The sequence below is a fragment of the Sturnus vulgaris genome, chromosome 2 (genome assembly GCF_052056855.1).
Source record: "Sturnus vulgaris isolate bStuVul1 chromosome 2, bStuVul1.hap1, whole genome shotgun sequence".
Lineage (NCBI taxonomy): Eukaryota > Metazoa > Chordata > Aves > Passeriformes > Sturnidae > Sturnus > Sturnus vulgaris.
In genome coordinates this window covers 13,029,492-13,048,494 of record NC_142244.1, presented here as the reverse complement: position 1 = coordinate 13,048,494, position 19,003 = coordinate 13,029,492, and the positions used below count along the sequence as shown (strand labels likewise).

General features: G+C 41.9%; 1 protein-coding gene across 5 annotated transcripts in view; it reads left to right on the top strand.

Moving 5' to 3' along the window:
* Positions 1-19,003, top strand: part of ROBO1 (roundabout guidance receptor 1) — a 679,988-nt gene that overhangs the window by 374,587 nt on the left and 286,398 nt on the right. The window contains exon 1 of one of the 5 annotated variants that reach the window (XM_088157831.1): positions 16,123-16,332. The exons of the other annotated variants lie outside the window; for them this stretch is intronic. Within the exon in view, the coding sequence (XP_088013957.1) occupies positions 16,278-16,332 (55 nt within the window). The 5' untranslated portion in view covers positions 16,123-16,277. Of the gene's footprint in view, positions 1-16,122; positions 16,333-19,003 lie in introns of those variants that run through there. 5 annotated transcript variants of the gene reach the window in all.

Genomic DNA, 19,003 nt, shown 5'->3' with positions numbered 1-19,003 from the left:
CTTCCTTCCTTCCTTCCTTCCTCCCTCCCTCCCTCCCTCCCTCCCTTCCTTCCTTCCTTCCTTCCTTCCTTCCTTCCTTCCTTCCTTCCTTCCTTCCTTCCTTCCTTCCTTCCTTCCTTCCTTCCTTCCTTCCTTCCTTCCTTCCTTCCTTCCTTCCTTCCTTCCTTCCTTCCTTCCTTCCTTCCTTCCTTCCTTCCTTCCTTCCTTCCTTCCTTCCTTCCTTCCTTCCTTCCTTCCTTCCTTCCTTCCTTCCTTCCTTCCTTCCTTCCTTCCTTCCTTCCTTCCTTCCTTCCTTCCTTCCTTCCTTCCTTCCCCTCCCTTCCCTTCATCCTGTCTGTTAGTGTCTAATACATAACGTGTTTGAAGAATAAGATTTGATGCTGATAGTTTACATGGATTCACTACAATTTCTTGTCATCTTCATGAATTTCAAAGGAAAATGCATTTTCCAGAATGGGCACAAGAAAAGAAAACAAACATCGCCCTGATAAAAGTTCCTGCAATTCCAGGGTCATGGCAACGAAAAGTAATCTTAGAAATTTTTACTGGAAGAATGAATAGTACCATCATGTGCCCTGTTTGCTTCATTAGACTGTTGATGAAACTTTTGCTCATTGATAATACAATTTCTATAAGCCAAAAAGACGTGCAAGTTTATATAAAAGCATGCAAAGAATTTTCCTGTCGATAGACTGTTATGATATTCAACATCAGGGAGCAAGCCACTGTAAAACAAGTTTAATAACGAAATTTTTTTAAAGACAAGTTAAACAGGAGTTGAGACTTCTAATACAGACATTAGAACAAGATCTTAATTGCACATAGAGCTCACGAATTCCTTCTGAAATAAAACAATTGGTAAAAGACAAAAGAGGCAAAGAGAGATGCACACGCATTTTGTGCATGTTACACTCAATTGAAGTCCTTTGCTGTGGCTTGAGCAATTCCCTCTTGTACTGCAAAATTTCTGGCTAGGAAAAGAAATTGTTTGTCCTTTGCATAATAGTAGGAGGACTGCTATAGTGTTACAGGAAACTGAAGAAGTCCATCTCTTTCTTATAGCCACTTCAGTTTCTAATTAATTGTGTGCAAACATCTGTTGCAGAATTTTCTGTGAGAATACTCAAAGAAGCTGAGCTGCTTATTTCAGATGATCCAGTCAGATGATCCATGATTCAGCCAAACCACTCAAGTTCCGAACTCTTAGTTGAAAGTTTCACTGCTTCTTCTTCAGTTGAGTTTCTAGCAAAGACTGATAACTCAAAGGCCTGTGATAAATAAATCTAGAACAAGATATTGAAGACATCTTTTGTGAAAACCTTTTCCAGGCAGATCAAAGCATTACATTTAAAGATTGGACTTCTCCTGCCTAACTTCAGGTGTATGAAAAGTCTAAACCAGTCTAGCAGTAAGAGGCATTTGCAGATGATTCACCAGCTCTAAAACAAATGTTGAGGTCATCCATTAGAGAGCCTCTGGAGTAGCCCATTTCTTGTGTTGGCTGCAGACGGAACCAGCACATAACTTGCTAATAGAAAGCTGACCTCTGAAATAATGTTCTAAGCCAGGTATATGGAAGCCTTCATTGAAAGAAAGAAAAAAAACCAAGCTCTACAAATTTCCGCTTTTCCACTGTGGCTTTAGGAAAAAACCTTTTGAAAAACATATGAGTAAAACAAATTATCCTGCAATTTTGTGATGGAGGTGATGACTGATATTTATGTTCATGGAAAGGAAATCTGGGTTAACCAGAATAGGCCCTGGAGTCTGTGGAGGTGTACTGTGTATGATGTTTCAATGCATCAATAAACTCTGACTGGGACCCAGAGCAGTACTTCTACCCAGCAGATAAGGTTTTAGGTTGGAAGATTATACACAATACTGTTAAGGAAGGTTTTAATGTTTAATTTATTTTCCTCCACTAGGCTCTGTACTGTTGTGGGTTTGATCTCCATATGGGCCATTCACTTAAGAGTTGGACTTGCTGATCCTTCCATCTCAGGGGATCTCTTCCATCTCAGAATATTGTGATCTAATACAGAGTTTACACCTGCCTGTTTGCAATGCAAGGATTAGCAAAAAGAAGCACCACAACTGGAAAGAATCAGCTCACTGAGAACAGATTTTATTTTCTCTAGACTCTAGTCTTTAATTTTTGGTAATTCTTGGTAATGATGATTGTATTTGAAGAACCATGGCAAGTACTCTATTATCTTTTCTATTTAAGGAAGCAAAAATTTATTCTAATTTTGAGAATATTGCCATTTAAAGGGAGTTCACCCTTTTATAGCAGAAGCTGTACTGTAAATTTAACACCACTGAAATATTTGGTAATTCTAAAATTAGGAGATATGGTATAGTTTCATTTCAGATAAACATATTCCCACTGAATTTATTTTATTCCTTTTCCCTTGCCACCAAGTTCCACATAAAACATGGCAATTTTACTGCAAATTAACAATTTGCAATAAATAGTATCTCTCATTCTTATTTTTCCATAACTCTTCTCCCATTCATTTTCTCTCATGGAGTAAGATGAAAAAGTTGTGTGGCTTACACCTCTTGCCTTGATTCAACTTAGAAATTCATAACTTACTGAAAACACTCCCTTGTGTGGTGGTGTGGCTGTAAGTTGGATACTATATGCATTTTTACAAATAATGTTCATCATCAACACTACTCAGCAGTGTAAAACTGGGATAATGCCATAGAAATATAAATCTGTGTTAATCATCCAAGAAAATGATTCTTTGTATCTCAGTCTTAAAAATGCTGGAGCAGAAAGATCATACAATCTGACCATCTCCAAATGTTATCTGATGTCACTTTATACTTCAAATAGTTCAACTTGACACCCTGTTTGGTTTACCCTTTGCTAAGACGGAGGCTTTACCCTGAAATGACCTCTTTGGCTTTGCAGTGAATTGTTTTAGTAAACAGATGGATCATTTGGCTCAAAGAAAAAACCCTAAAATATTCATTTAGGTCTGCAAATCATTTCTGTGAATGAGAACAGTAAATTCTAAGTGCCTGAGGCTTCAGACCTTTCAGGAGTTGGAATTCTGCATGAAATTGGGTTGTTAGTGTCTTGCCTTTATTTTATGAGATTTATTCTTTGTGCTACATGAAGCTCCATACTAGAAAATTGTTAATTACTCATTTAATTGAAATATTTGAGGAGTTGTATTTGTTTCACTTTATTGGCAGCTTTGCTGAGCAATGTGTAATTGTATTTAGTACAACTCTGTGTTGCATATTTCATTAAAAGATTTGTTTTCCAATCTGACTTGTAATCAACTGCACATATTACTTCAGTGAAAGATATGAAAATTCCCCTAACTTTCATAATTAAGAACATCAATATAATCAGCTTGTGTTGTAGTCTGTAAACCACAAACTGAAGGGGTGACAAAGGAGTAATTCAATCCCATTTTGTGGGTATGGGCTATCATGTTTTGATATGTTCATTTTGTCAATAGAATAGGAAAGAATCACTCACAAGCTGTGGCGTGGTTATACTTACAGAGAAAAATAAAACTTTTTAAAGTCATTGTAATATATATATTTTTTTAAAAAATTGATGTTCATCTCATAAATAATATATTGTCTAGTATAATTTAATTTGTGACATCTATGATAAAAAAAGGACCTATTTATTAATTGTGATAAAGGGCATTTAAATTTCACCCATTTAACCTGTCTGCTGGGCTCCGTAAGACACACTGGTATTTGCTTAAGGCTTCCAGAAAAGCACCTTATCTTAATTTGCAGGGATCAAGAAATGAAAATTCCACTTCTTCCCTTGACTCTTCAGTACTGTGGTATTAGAGGTTGTTTGTACTAATAATTTGTTTGTAAATATCACTTCCAGAAACTGCTGCCTGATTTCAAAAAGTAGAGATATATTTCACATCTTACTAAACTTGTTAACAGATAGGCATAAATGTGCCCAAAAGGCTATTTTTCTGTTATTTTTTTTTTCCTGTGGGTACAAATTGGTCCTGTTTTTCCGGGATATGACAGAAATAAGGCTTTGACACTACCCCATAACTCATGACCCTGAGGTCATATGGTAGAATTGTTGTGTTCTTATTTGGACATGGCAGTGTTTCAGATGGCAAGGATTAGCGGACAGAACATAAGGATTTTGGATCTTACGGATTTTCTGGATCCAGTTTATGGCCGCAGAATCTCAGTCAGACTTACAGGGTTGTCACCTGCTTAGCAGTAGAGCACTGAGGGGTAAAGGCCTCCCTGTCCTCCCCTCTGCCTGTTGCTGTTACTGTGTGCTTGTGAGAAACAGGGAATATTGCTGTGCCATGGGAATAGCTGGCATCCCTGGTACAGCAAAATCCACTCCAACATAGATTTCTTTTATTGTTATTCAGAACTAGACCTATGCTCTCTGCAGTGTCGTGACAAGCATGGGAGCATTTGAGGAGGATGTTTATATGGTTAAAATTCTGCACCAATCTGTCTTTGTGTAGCAAGATTGTAGAAATAACTCCTCTTCTTTCTCCTTTTTTTTTTTTTCACAGTGGACCTCAGTCTCTCTGCCATTTAAGTGGGAATTCAGTGTCAAATAAATAGCTTCTCCTGAATTCAGTGGGTAGTAAAAGAATAGGTTCTTTCTTCAGTATGCCTTGTTTTAACTACTGCATACAATACAAATCTCTTATGAAGGAAATTATTAGATATAATTGGGGCTAGGGTTACCTGTAATACAGTATTTTACAGAGGAGGGTAGTGATAAGAGAAAATTCATAAATGTTACTTTTTTAGACTACATTTGGCAACATCTTCCAGAGTAGCAATAAAGCAAAATTTTCACAGGCTACCTATGCATCACATCATTTCATTGATAGGAAATCTGATCACTGATGTAACTGTTTCCTGGAGTTAGTAAGTTAAGTGTCAAACATAAACCCAAAGAGATGAAATAAAAATCACTACAGTCTTTATCATAAGCAGATTTCAAAGAGAACTACATTACGCTATATAAAACTTGTCTCTACTCTTGTCTTCACTGTGGCTAAAATAACACAGTTAATCAGAGATATGGCAAATCATTAAAAATGTTGAGGAAGAAAACAGATGGACTCCAGCCTTCCTGTGTATCTGGAAAGTGGCAGGCATGCCTCCCACACCTGCTCTCAGGCAGTGGGTTGTCACCTCAAGCTACTGCCAGCTTAGGACATGGCAGATTCAAGAGCCTGAAATCCTCTAAGGATTAGGCTGAATCTACACAATAGTCTTGAGTGCAAATGTTTGCCTTTAACGTGTTTATTACCACGTTGCATGTATTCATCATTTATGTCCAATGCCATTGTGTCCCACAGCAGCAGAGCATCATTTCAGATTCCAGCTTTTGCCATCTGAAATGATGTGACACAACACTAAGATTTTATAACATAAGCATTTTGGGCCATTCAAACCCATGCTTCTGTTGCACTAAAATTCTCTGGGTTCTGATTGTGAAGCATACAGCATGGTCAAACATGGAGGAGACAGGCTGATTTTGAACAAAAGCAGCAGCTCTCCAGAGAAATGCTTGTCCAAACTGTAATCAAGAAAATCCTTCATGTCTCCTGTTAATTGGTGATTCGCCCTGCATATCTGATGGGCAGATTTATGGCTTCAAGCAAAAATCTCTTTCAAGGGATTCTTAATAAAGGGTTAAGGGTGGGATTTTCAAAAGTACCAAGGGGAGTTCTTTCAGTGGCAGTTGAACATCCCCCTCTACAAAGCACTTTTGAAAATCTCACTCATGTTTCCATGATGCCAAATTTGGACGAGGTTTTTAATTTTTACTCTGTGTTCAGAGAGAAAAGGAAGACAAAAACCAAGAATACCCTAACCTTATTTTTTAGCATTATGCTATCTAATTAAGGCAATTTTAACCAAGCATACTTCAAAGGATACGGAACTTTGAAAATCATTACTTGTTTAATCTTGCTGCATATAAGATGTTGGTGTGTTTGGTATTTATTCACAGAAGGTACTAATTAACTCCTTGGGAATGGGTAGCTTCTCACTAAGCCTTCTGTCAGGCAGTAATAAGTGGAGCAGGGAAAAACTTAAGTTGATTTTTCAGTATTTCCTTTTTTCCACATATTCATGCCATAAAAGTATTGAAGCAGGATCCTCTGGTATAGCTCTATTTAGCTGTCTGAGTTGTCATTCCTTTTTTTTCTTTTTTAAAAAGACATTTAAAATATCAACCAAAGTTAAAATGTAAGTCCTAATGCATATATTCACTTACTTACTTAAGGAGTGGCTTCAGCCTATGGATATAGCCAGGTGTTGAATTGGTACAATATAAGTAAGAGCTCTGAAATTCTGAAATCTAACATTACCATTCTGGTAAGATTTTCAGTCTTGATTTACTAATGCAGGATCAAGTTCTTTAAGTTAAACGAATGTCAGTTGATGGTCTTTAATAGTTTATTCCTTTAGCTATGGAATTTTTCACTGAATTTTGAGAATTTAGCAAATATTCTTTCTTGAGAAACCTCGACGGTCGTGGCAACTTTGTAAAATGTTCGTGTCAAATTTGGTATTTTTTAAGATCAACTTGTCTGGTTTTATTTAAAAAGAAAAAGAAAAAGAAGTCTTATAAAAAACCAGCCTAAGGTACTGGTAGAAGTTTATGATGGTTTGAGCCCAAGGTCTTCATGCCATTTTAGTACCTTTTCAAATGAACTACAAAGGAAATTTAGAGTGTTTTTACCAGTTCAGTACCAGCAGAGGGCATTACAGCATAGTTCACTTAAAACTGTATATTTTGGAATGAATCCAGATAAGAACAAAGTACATTGGAGGTTAGATAAGTACTTTACTGAAAGACATGTATTTATCATCACATTGAATTGATTGAGAGGATTTCCCCATCATAATAAGAAAAGCCAGGGTTTTTAAACCTCGTTTGCTTCAATAAATCAAAATGCAAATCTTGCAATACAAGTAATGTTGCATACCAAAATGTATCTCAAAAAAGTAAGTGTGTATATTTTCTTTAAAGTTGGGAAGCAAATATAAAATTTTACAATTAAATATAAAGTCGTTCATAATGAGAACCAACTGAATATGCTTGAATGAAATCTCTCCAACTTCTATTCAGGCAAATCGTTTACCCTACCACTTGAAAAGACTTCCTTCTTGGTTAATAGAAATTTTCCATGGCAATATGCAAAATGTCAATATTAAAAACCCTCTGAGTGCCAAGGAAATCTCCCCTGGCCTAAAGTTATTATCTCCATGTGAGACTATCTATTTTGAACACACAAAAGTAGACAGTTTATCAGCTCCATCATTATGAAGCAGCACCTAAAAATGTCAATTGAAATAAAACCTGAAATAATTTAATAAATAAATAATGCAAAGTAATTTGGAATGATTTTCTTCCTCTTTGCGTGTAGGTGTAAATTTCAGATTATGGTTTTGACACATAATGTTTGTGTCTCCTCTGCTGCTCTCTTACTCACCTAGGAACTACAGCTACAGGGATCATATGTGGAAGGTGTAGATCCCAGATAATATCCTTTCCTATTGTGGTCTGTAGGAACTTCGCCTGAGACTTTCTTCAGTCTTAATATTTATTTAGTTTGATATTGCTATCTGAACTGCCATGCTGGTCCTGTGCCCGTACCGCAGGAAGGTTTAAAAAGCAATTTTTCTGTTCTTGTTGTGCTCTTTGAAGTGGGTTTTGTGAGCCCATGAAGCTCTGACTGTGCACTCCAGCTAAATAGTAGGTTGTTTGTCCAGCAGTGCAGCTGAGACTAAAAGCAGATAAATTGTGTTTACTGAGTAACAACTAGGACAGTACAAGACTCATCCGTTTATATAAAAGGGCGAGCTTTCAACTTTTTATTTGAGAGCAGATTGCTGCGTTTTTAAGACCTCCTCCAGTGCTCAGTGTGTAATTTACTCTCACATTTTCTCTGTTAAGAGGTGATGGAAGAGGAAAGTGGAAGTTGTATACCTGTGTGATCCTTGCCTAAGGTCATGCTTTGCACTTGGGGAAATGCTATTACAGTGGAGCAGGGGTGATGCAGCGGCAGCCGGCACTTCACCACCTACCTCTAACCCACTGTTTCTGAAAGGGCCAGGACAGCAGTTTAGACAGGAGCAGCTGCAGGGTGTGAGCGGAAGGCAGAATTCCCGGGCAGCAGGGAGGAGCGGGCTGACGGCATGTCTGCGGCGCCGGGAGCAGGCCCCGGAGCAGGCCCCGGAGCGCCGCTCTTCGTCTCATGAGGGGCAGGCCCTGGGCCGCGCCATGGCAGCAGGGCTGAGCCTGAGCCAGGCCTGAGCCAGGCCTGAGCCCGAGCCAGGCCTGCTGAGACACAGCCTGGTTAGCTCAGGCTTGGCACAGCTGACAGCATTCACTCAGCTCCTGCACTGGGGCTGGCTCGTGTCAGGCCGTCTCGGAGAGTGGGAGGAATAGTTGTGTTACTGGATGCTCCTAACTATGTAGACATACCCTGACAGATTTGTCCTTTGGGAGGTTTTAAAGAGAACACATGCAAGACCGGTTTTCTTTTTAATGAAATATTTAGCTGGGGCCCAAGGCCTTCCCTCTAGTTTGTTTTCCTTCTTCCCCCCTCCTCCCATTCTGAAGAAAGTCTGACCTTCTGTGCAAAAGGAGATGTATGAGGTATGGGAGCCTGGTGCTGCTGCTGGAAGGAGCTGGTTTAAAATGAAATAGCCTGCTGTATGAATGGGCATACAAGGCTCATTGACAGTATTCTCTCCCTCAGCAGTAATCCTTACTCGCCCTGCAGGTTTAGTAGTTTGTCAGTGTCTCCTACGGAACTCCACAGTGTACATCACCTGGGCACTTCACAGCGGGATCCATTAGGATTTAGACCAACAGTGTTGACAAGAAAAAATACGTCAAAAAGAAAATCCCCAAATAATTCTATGTCCCAAAGAGTGGAGAAATGCTTCTAAGGGCTAGAAAACATTTAGTATCTAGCAGAATAAGATGCTTCTGATCAACAGAACTCTGTTGTCTGTTTTGAGGGTGAGGGATTTAACTAATCTTTTTTACCTTTTTTTATCATCTCCTACCTCAAAAAGTAGAGGTAGTTTGTAGTCAAACAATTGAAATACCTTTATACATTTTAGTTCTCTAATTAAATCAAGTAATATACCTTTTCACAGTTCTCTTGAAGTATGGTTTTGAGAGCTTTTTATATGGGTAAGGATTGTTGGGTCTTCATACCTTTTCACCAGGGGTATTTAGCAAGGAATTTTAGATTGTGAGTATTTTGTGTATACAGAAAAGGCTAAGGATGTGCTAGCCATGATACATAGAGGAAGGCAGATCCACTTATTCATTAAAGCAGACATATTTTGTCAGGGCATCAACAGCAAAGCCAGCAAGACACACTCAAGAATTGCAAGGGCTGTAATTCAAATGCACGTTGTAGGCACGAAAATAGGATGTCTTTATCATCTGTAGTTCCATCCTTGCTTTCTTCCCTTCCTCCACTCAAGGGCAGAATGCAATATTAAAACTATAGTAAGCATTTTTTTTTAATTAAAAGAGGTTAAATATATGGGATCAGATAGGCTTTCATCATGCAATTATAAATTGTATGCTGGTTATTTTAAATTTCAACATGCAATTGCAATGGTACTGGGTGAGCTGGCTGGGTATCTGCTTTGCATTTGACGGAGTTAATTCACTGCAGGTATTCAGTTCTTAAGTGGCGTCTGCTTTAAATATGTGCAGTAATTCAATCAAAGAAATAAGATGGATAGTTTATGTAATCCTTTTCATCTCCAGATTGCTAAGGTTAACCTTAACTATTCATGAACTATAAATGCATCCAGCAATCTCAAATTAATACATGCAAACCCCCCTTTTTTTGATGGCCTGCTGAAAACCATGGAACAGTTCCTTCTTTTAAAATGTAATTGATGAAACTTACAGGCACTTCTTCCACTTATTATTCGTAATCTTAAACAAAAGTTTTGTGCAACTCATTTAAAATGGTTGTCTCTGGCAATATTAAACCTTTCCTCTGATCCAGGAACATAGGTAATTTTCTCTTCAAAATTTTGGATGCATCCTTCTTACAGCCCTTTTCAGTGCCAAGAGATTCTGTAGCATGAATGGGAACCCAAAGGCAGATAGTACAGAACAATAACGCTCTGTTGAAGCTCTCACAATTCCTGGAGTAATTAAATAAAGAAAAAAGAAGCCTTTCTCTTTCATTTTGTTAGTTCATTCAATGCCTTTTGGGTGATTTGGCTTGTGAGCTCTCTTCCAGGCAGTCAGAACAATCCACTAGGTGACACCCTCATACTCCTCGTATTGAGGCAAGGAGATAGTGAGTACTGAATGGCTCATTTGTTAAACATTTAAAGCAAATACTGAGATTTCAGGGACAGGTCTCTCTTTGTTTGGCAATATCAGAGATAACACCGGTTTTGCAATAAATACTGTGTTGTTTGTATATAAATTACATATTAAGCAGATTAGCATTTTGTCACTAACAAGAGCAAAACCACAAAGCAGGAGTTCTATGCAATATTTCCTATAATTATAATAATTTTTAAAAGCGTTTGAGCTAGTCTGCTGAGTAGACTGAATAGCAAATATGCCTTTAGCATTTTCTACCGAGGCAACAGAAGGAATATAGCTTCACTGATTTTGTTTTTTTTTTCCCAGTGGGGATGTGCTATAGCATCTTTGAACAAAAATTAAAACACCCATTCACCCCTAATATAAAGGAATATTGAAGGATAAAATTCAGTGGAATTCTTCATGTTTATGCCAGTGGTGATTTTTTCTTTAAGTTCTTTATGTTGATAATGATGCTTTATAAATCCTTTGAAGAAAGCATCTTTTATCATGGTGTTTTTACACACCTAGCATAATGAGGCTTGAGCTTCTTTTGAGTCTTTATCTATGAATTCATCATAGCAAATAAAATATTATATTTTATTGCTATTATTCCTTGCTCTGCAGTGACTCGAGTACTATTCTAAATGTTGTATGTAGTGAAAGACACTGGAAGTCTGAATTCAATTCACTAGTAGTGCAATTAAGAGTAACATCAAAGAAAATAAGAATTACATCACAAAATTAATGTAAATAAAAGTAAAATCATGGTAAGACCCGAGCAATCAAACACAAGAAAACAATGTCTTTGAACAGCATGTTTAAACAGTAACCAGACAGGTCAAGAAAGAGACAGAAATTTACTTATATGGGCATGGAAATCATAACATTTCTTGTTTGCTCATAGTAATTATCCCAATTAATTATATGGAAACTGTAAGTTTTCAAGTTTTTGCTATTCATGCACTTTTTATATTCAGCTGTCCTTTACAGTGCTCCTTCTTCTAACATTTCAGTGCTTGTTTAGATCTAATGTAGAAAAAGCCAATATTTTTTCCTAATGAAAATACCACTGAAATAATGTACTGTTCTGCTATCAGGTATGTTTATTGACATCAGCTAGGATTCCTACCATGCTTAAGGCCCATAATATACTTAGAGACAAAGACACAAAGAGAGATGTATATATAATGCCTCGTATTTTTCCACTTAATTTCAGCTTACATTTAGAAAAAATATTTATAATAGCTTTTTAAGGCAGTTCACTAAATAACGCAACCCATCACTTCCATGGAGTCCTAAACAGTCTGGAAGAAAGAGTTTTTTAAACTTAGTTGTATCTGTATAATCCCTATGATGTCAATGGGAGCTTAGTTGTAGCCTATAGAATAAAGGAACTGATTCAGTAATCCTGGCTGCCAGCCTCGGAATGATAAACTCCGTGAGCTTCTGCAGACACGAGCGTGTGTGACCGTGTAATGTACACACAGAGCTATTCCTGGCAGCCAGCTCCGCAGATAACCGGAAGGCTACACGGTAGTTTGGAGATCAGGAAGGGGCAGAGTCATTTGAAGTTCAAAAAGGTTTGTGGAGAGAGAGTGTGTTTGCCACCACAACACATCCAAGACGTCATGTGCGTGTCTCTGCCCTTGGAGAGAAGTGCCTGGCATCTTCAGTGCTTACAGAAGTTCAAGTTCTTCTGAATAATCTCTCAAAGCACATCGTTCCTTGTATCAGAGGCAGACCTGATTTTATTCACTTCGAGGGAAGAGTGCCATCTGCTGAATCACAACTATCAGTTCTGGAGAACCTTTTACTTTTTCTTGGAGGTTTCATGACCAAGTCCTGTGCCTCAAACTCAGGCAACGTGTGTAATCTTATGCTTCAGAGTAGTTCTGTTCTCCCAGAAATTACATGTTTGTCTAAGTCTTAAAAATGCTATTTACGTGTTACAGAATAAACACAGCAAGTAAATCTTCTTTATAATAATCGTAGATGTACTGTTCCCCACATCTGAAGAGGTTAAAGCCATATTTCTTTTCCTAGAAACATTTTCTGACAGACACACATATACGTGTGTCTCACATGAATGTCTGTATGTCACAGTATCAAGGACAATAAGGGTGTTTTAATAGCACACGTTTTGTAAGAACATCTGCAGAATTAAAGATGATGTCAATTACTTACAAGACATTATGATGAAATTCTGTAGGCTTACAATTTGAAGAGATTCACTCAGCTGTGCAGCTGTTATATATTATTACAATCTAAATGAATTTTAAGAAAGATAATTAGAGCAGTATACATTCACTCCTAGCAATTTTTCTGAAGTAAGAAAGCACTGACAGCTAAACATTATGTTATGAAGTATCTGAGACAGTACAAATTGAACAAGCCTTTGAAGCTCTACTGTACTTTCACTATAGGTACCTAAAGTAGAATGACTGACTCTGTTCTTCTCAGAGGATAAAAAAATTCTTTATAGTGATTGAAACACTGTAGAGGCTCATTAAAGATGGGGTAACTGTGGCACAAAAGCTTTAAACTGTTTTACGTAGGCTCGTCTCACGATCACATGGTAAGGTCATTCAAGCTTCAGAGCTTTAATCCATTGCTGTGTGGAGAATTTCTCTGCATGTCAATTTCAAACTAGCAGCCAGCATACAACATGATTTTGACATGGCACAAAATTTTACTGGCCCTTTTTATTAAAAATTACCTAAGCAAAAGTGTGAGTGAATATAGAAACCTACTATTGCACTAATGAACAGGAAACAGATTCATCTTGAATGGAGAAAACTCTCTGGGAATTAGGAAAATGCTTTATTTACCTTTCATACACATTGTATATATTTGTTATCAGTTACAAAGTAAATGGATTAATTTCTGTTTCTAGATAATACATAAGCCATAGAAATGCATTAAAAGTTATGTTTTATGATTAAAGATTAGAGGAAATATGTCCCATATAAACAGAGGGATACATAAGAATTTACACTTTACAAGCAAATAAATACATATACACATAATCGTGTGAATGTACATTCACAGAATAAGTGAACCCATTTATTCCCTTTAGAGTGGCCTACTAATAGATATGTGGATTTGCTTTTTAAAGAGATACAATCACTTAAAATGTGTACAAAATTTGGTACAATGTGAGTCTGCCAAGTATTGATACTACAGAAGGAATTAAAAATAAAGGTCTTCAAAATGTTATTGGTGGTGATGGTGGTGTGTTTTCTTCCAGAAGACTATTTAGTCTAGGCTGAAAAAAAGAGAAATCTGACTATATAGTTACTAGGACAGGTATGAAATTCCAGTCATGTGAAATGGATAGAAGAGGGATTACAAAATACCTGCTAGTTAGGGTCTTACTTATATTTGACACTCTCTGAGAACAGAGGTGAAATGTACTCTTGAGGCCCATTTTCAGCCCTGCATGTGACTCCTGTTTATTTAATCAATTATAAAAGAACATCCCCAAATCTAATTTTTTGAAATCTCAAACTTCTCACTAGGATTCAAGGATACTCTCGGGCCTCTTCACTGTTTTTGTGGTGTGGTTTTAACTCCGGAGGTGCTAATGCATTTTTCTTCCATGAAGTGCAGAATGATGCTTGAGGTCACAACAGGAAGAGAAGTGGTTGTCTAGGTACAGCTTGAAGAGATCTGCTCATATTCAAAAGTATCCACTGTTACTGATTCCACAGATATGATTGTTTTCTAAATGTGCTTGAAGTAGGACACAAATTCATTTTTCTCTGTGAAAATTAACGTCTGATGGATGTAAAAACACTAGACTGTTTTTCTAACTTCAGGATGTTCATCAATTCTCATCGGTTTTAGAAGAAAACCTTGCCAGTTTGGTTGCTGCTGATACAGATACACTGTATACATATAACCAGGAGCTTCCTTTCCCAATGTAAACCAGCTTTGCTTTACAGTATAGAAAATCTGTCTTTATGGATCTCATACACACAAGAGTGACTGAAAAAGACTCAGTGCAATGCATAGGACCTTTCTGTTGGACTTTTGGTCAGTTTGCCCTGAGGGACGCAACATGGGGCAAACCCAGTGACATTCCTTGTGGTTTGACTGATGGTGGCTGCGAGCACCCAAACCTGTTTGGCTGATAACAGTGTGGGGTCCGCACAAATCCTGTGACAGGAAGTATTTTCTATATAGTTTTATTATCCCACTGTAGACTTGCTTGCAACGGGGCTAATATATTCAATATACTGCTTGGAACTGAAATTTCTTCTTCTGCCTCATTCAATCCTCACAACTTAATGAATCAAATCTAGGAACAGCTGGAGCTTTGCTGTGAGGTGGCAGTGCTACTTCTTCCAAGTCAAGCTTCCCTTTTCCCCTGGAGTGTTCTTCCCCTTTTCGCCCCACCACTACCTCTCGTGGTGTGACACGGCCACGAGGAGTTGCTCCTGTCGTATTTGTCCGTGCACTCAACCGCAGGAGTGACGATCTGAGGATGCTTCTTCTCCTAGAGATTTGGTCCACGCCTGGAGCACGGCCAGGCCACGGGGGTTGGGAATCATCCAGCGAAGCGCAGTCTCCTCGCTCCGCCGGGAATGCCGGTGGAGACCCGCGCGGGGGTTTTGTGCGTTTGCTTGTTTTCGGCGGGTGTGGGCAGGGGGGAATCTGAACTTCATCCGCGCCCGAGGTTGCCCCTATCCCTTCCCCTTGCTCGTGGCTGTGCCGTGCTCCGGGAGCCGCCCCGCGCCTTACCTTCGGCGGGGGAAGGGGCGGGAGGCGGCGCCGGCTCCGCGGGGAGCGGGGCGGGGCGGGCGGGATGCGCCGGGCCGGGCAGCGCCGCTCGGGGCGTGCGGGGGCCGCGTAGGTGCGGCTCCTTTAAGGTGTCCCGAGGCGGCACCAGACCTGCCGCGGCGGCAGCAGCGCGGGCAGGAGGTGGAGGCGGCCGGGAGGGGGAAGGGGAAACCCGCGGCGGAGGCGAGCGGCTCGACGTGACACCAGAAAGTTCAGGCGCGGCGGGCTCGGCCCCGCCTGACTCGTGCACCCCTGCCCCGGCGGCGGGGCAAGGCGAGGAGCCGCTCCTCCCCCTCCGCCCTCTCCTCCCGCAGCCGCCGCACCGAGGGCGGGCGGTTGGGGTGGGTGGCTCGGGGGCGTTGGCCCGGGGAAGTTTTGCTCGCTCTCTCTCTCTCCCTTTTCTTTCTTCTTTCCTTCCATCGCCCCTCTTGTGCCCTCCTCCGGCGCTGGGGCGGGGGCGAGCGTGGGATTCCCGCGTGCAGGGGCGGGGGCGGCGGCGATGCTGAGCTGGGCTCGGGGCTGCCGCCGGGGCTCCCCTGCCCGCCGCCCCGCCTGACCGCGGCCGGGCTCCGCCGCGGCCCCCGACGCGCCCGCCTCCTTCCCCCGCCATGGGAGCGGGCGCTGCCGCCGCTCCGCCGCCGCGCTCTGCCCGCCGCTCGCCGGGCGCGCAGTGACTCGGCGGGGACACTTCGCGGAGCTCCCTGCCCGCTCCTCGCCTTCGCGGAGGGCGGCGGTGGCCGGTCCGTGCCCGTCCCGGCTGCGCTCCGTTACCTCCTCGTCCCGGGCGCCCAGAGCGGAGTCTGGGGCCAGGGCAGCAACTTGTGCTCGGGAGGCGGCAGACCTCTGCTGCGGGAACTCGAGGATCTTTTGTTTTCTCCTATCGCTTTGGATAGTCCTGGGAAGTGTCAAGGCGCCGCCGAGGAAAGCCCGGGCCGGGAGAGGGGAGGCCGGCCGGAGTTGGCGTGCGGCTGGAGCCCCGCGGACCTGACAGCGCCGTGCCCGGAGGGGGCTCGCCCCGGGAGTCCGGCGGGATTGGAGAACCTCGCTTGCGTTAAGCTTCTGTGGAATTACAACTGGGGGCTCTTCGTTTCTCCCCCCGCTCTTCTGGCATGAGACTGCTTGCAGGCGCCACCCGAGGACAATGATCGCGGAGTTTGCTCGCTTTTACCTCTTTGGATTCATATGTGTCACCTCAGGTAACCACCTCTCGCAGGCGGGTCAGATACGCGGCCGCGGCGGTGGCAGCGCTCCCGCAGCCGCTCTCCTCTTTCCCCCCCTCGCTCCCCCAGTTTGGCCCCTCCGCGCCTCCCGGCCCCCTCCTTTGCTCGGAAACGAAGCTCGGTTTCCACCCTGCGGGCGCCCGGACCGCGTTTGCCCCGCGAGCTGCCGCCGGCCGTGGGGGCTGCGGGGAGCGAGGGATGCGCGGCGCCGGGAGTTGTCCTGGTCCCAGGGCTCCCACCGCCGGCAGCTCCCGAGGGTCGATTGATGTAACCACGGCTGGTGCTGGGCACCGGCGGCGAGGGGGCGGCGGGCTGGGACCCCGTGGTGCCGCGGGAGGTGCCGCTCGGTGCGGCTGCCCGTGGTACCTCGCTCCCTCCGCCGGGCGCTCCTGGAGCATCCCCCCGGGCCGGGATAACCCCGCGCAGCCGCCACCGGGGGGGTGACCACGGCGGTGGTGGCGAGGGGGAAGGGAGGGCTCGGGGATGGGTTTTGCTTCACCTTGGCGATTAAAGTTTACCCATGGGTGTGAAGTGAAGCGCCAGCGTGCTAAGTGGGAGCGGGGGAGATGGCCGAGGAGATAGCGGGGATTAATGGTCATTAGGCACAGTTTGCGCGGGGCTTATGCGCGTTGGGGCATCTTATCGTGCCTGTGGGTTACAGATAGGCGGCACTAGGAGGGCACTGTGGAGGGCAGGGTGGGCTCTGTGCCCCCTGGGCTCGGAGCGGGGGCGACTCTCCCGGGGCGCGCCTGTGGCCGCGCTGGCCCGGGGGCTTGGCAGGGTTTCGGGTCCGTCTCTGTACAAGGACGCTGTTTCTCGCTGTAGGACGGGTTTATCTCCCTGCTTGTCGTTCTTAGGAACGCCTTTTGTCACAGGCTGAGTGAACGCAGTGAATGCTTGTGCCGTAGTGAAGGTTGGTTTGGGCGCTAACTTTTCTACCTTAAGTGATTCTTCTAAGTTTGCGGAGGATCCCTTTGAGTCATTAAAGTTATGGTAGTATGAGATATCTGGTCAGTAAATGAATGAATGAAGTTTTTGAAAGACTCAAATACACAGCTTGAAGCTTTAAGTCTTAATTATGTCACTAGTGTAGTAACTTATGTCTGTTTCTAGATTATATCATAAATTTAACTACTAAAGTTTTGCTCTTAGGTATTAGTTTGCTCCTTGTGGCTTTGGATATGGCAAACTTTGCATCCCTGAGTAGCTCTCGCCCTGTTCACTTTTGACAGTGTTAGTCATACCATCTTTAATTTGATTTTTCTCTGTATTGCCTCCTTTATGTGATAGAAAAAACAAATGGAATGGGGAAAAGCCTTGGCACCCATTTCATCTTTCTGAATCTTTCATGGCAATCATCCTCACCTTAGAAAAGTTGACTTCATAGATAGTGTACTCTGTAACTTGATCATGTATTGGGATGGTTTAAACTTCAAGTTAAGAAACAATTTTATTTATTTTTGAATCCTCTCATCTGTTTATCATATAAATGCTCAATGAAGTTGCATGAAAGGTTTTTTCAATTTCTTCCCCCCCCAGGATGGGGCTGCTCTCTCTAATAATGTTGATTCCAGCTGAGTTGGAGAGGGGGAAAAAAAGGAAAAAAAGCCATGAATTTTTATGAAGGCTTTTAATTTGTCATGTAAGCAAACTCAGTAACAAAGATAAGAGACAAGCACCAGATAATAACGCTGTTCCAACTCCTTCACCAGCAGGAATTTCTTTTTCCCCTCAACTAGAGCGTGGTCAAATAGTTAGTCTTGTGTCTGGAACAATGGAGATGCCAGAAACCTTTGGCAGGATGAAGTTTGAGGGCAGATGGCTGCAGTGCAGAAGGAAGGACAGGAGTCATCTACAGCAGTTTCCACACTGAAATCCTTTGAGTTCTGCTGACAGCTGATCTTGCAAGTTGATTGATCCTTTCCTCCCCTCTTCCACTGAAGGTTCTCACTTCCCTCACACCCACTACTGGATCAATGGTTTGTGTGGCCACACTCTAAATGGGATGTTAGAAACTTCTGCTGAGAAGTGGGAAATAATTGGGGGATGGGAAAGAGAAAAAAAAATTAATAATAGAAAAGTAAGTGGGTTAATGTTTGTTAAAACAGTAATTGGTAAACCACTTAGAATTTAAACCCCCTAAGTTTTTACCTTGGTGTTGTCTCTGTGGAATCCTGTGAAGTACCTTCTTTCATGTAAGCCTGTGGTTAATAAATGCTGAATAAATTTAAATTTGAATAGTGTTGAAAATTGGAATATAGCAGCTTTCCTCCCTTATTCTCCCAGTCTAATTTCAATGCTTCTTTACATACAGAATAAGAATTGCTTTAAGGGATAATTCTCGGGTATCCTTGTTTTCTTGAGTGTTTACCTGCATTCTGCCCTTTTTCTGTCATTCTTAGGCAGCCTTTATTTTAGAATCCTTGGATTTTTCATCTCTCCACTCCCCAGGAAGCAGCAGCATCAAATGAGTATGTTTGGAAAATAAAAGCTTTCACTTATCTGAAGGGCAACATGCAGAACATTTTTGCTGGGAACGAATGTCAAGGTTCTGGTTTTCCACATGGGTGTTCACTGCTCTAGCAATTTCTCAAGGCTAAATATGTTACTGTGTGATTTTTCTGTTTCCCTCCATAGAAATCTTTAT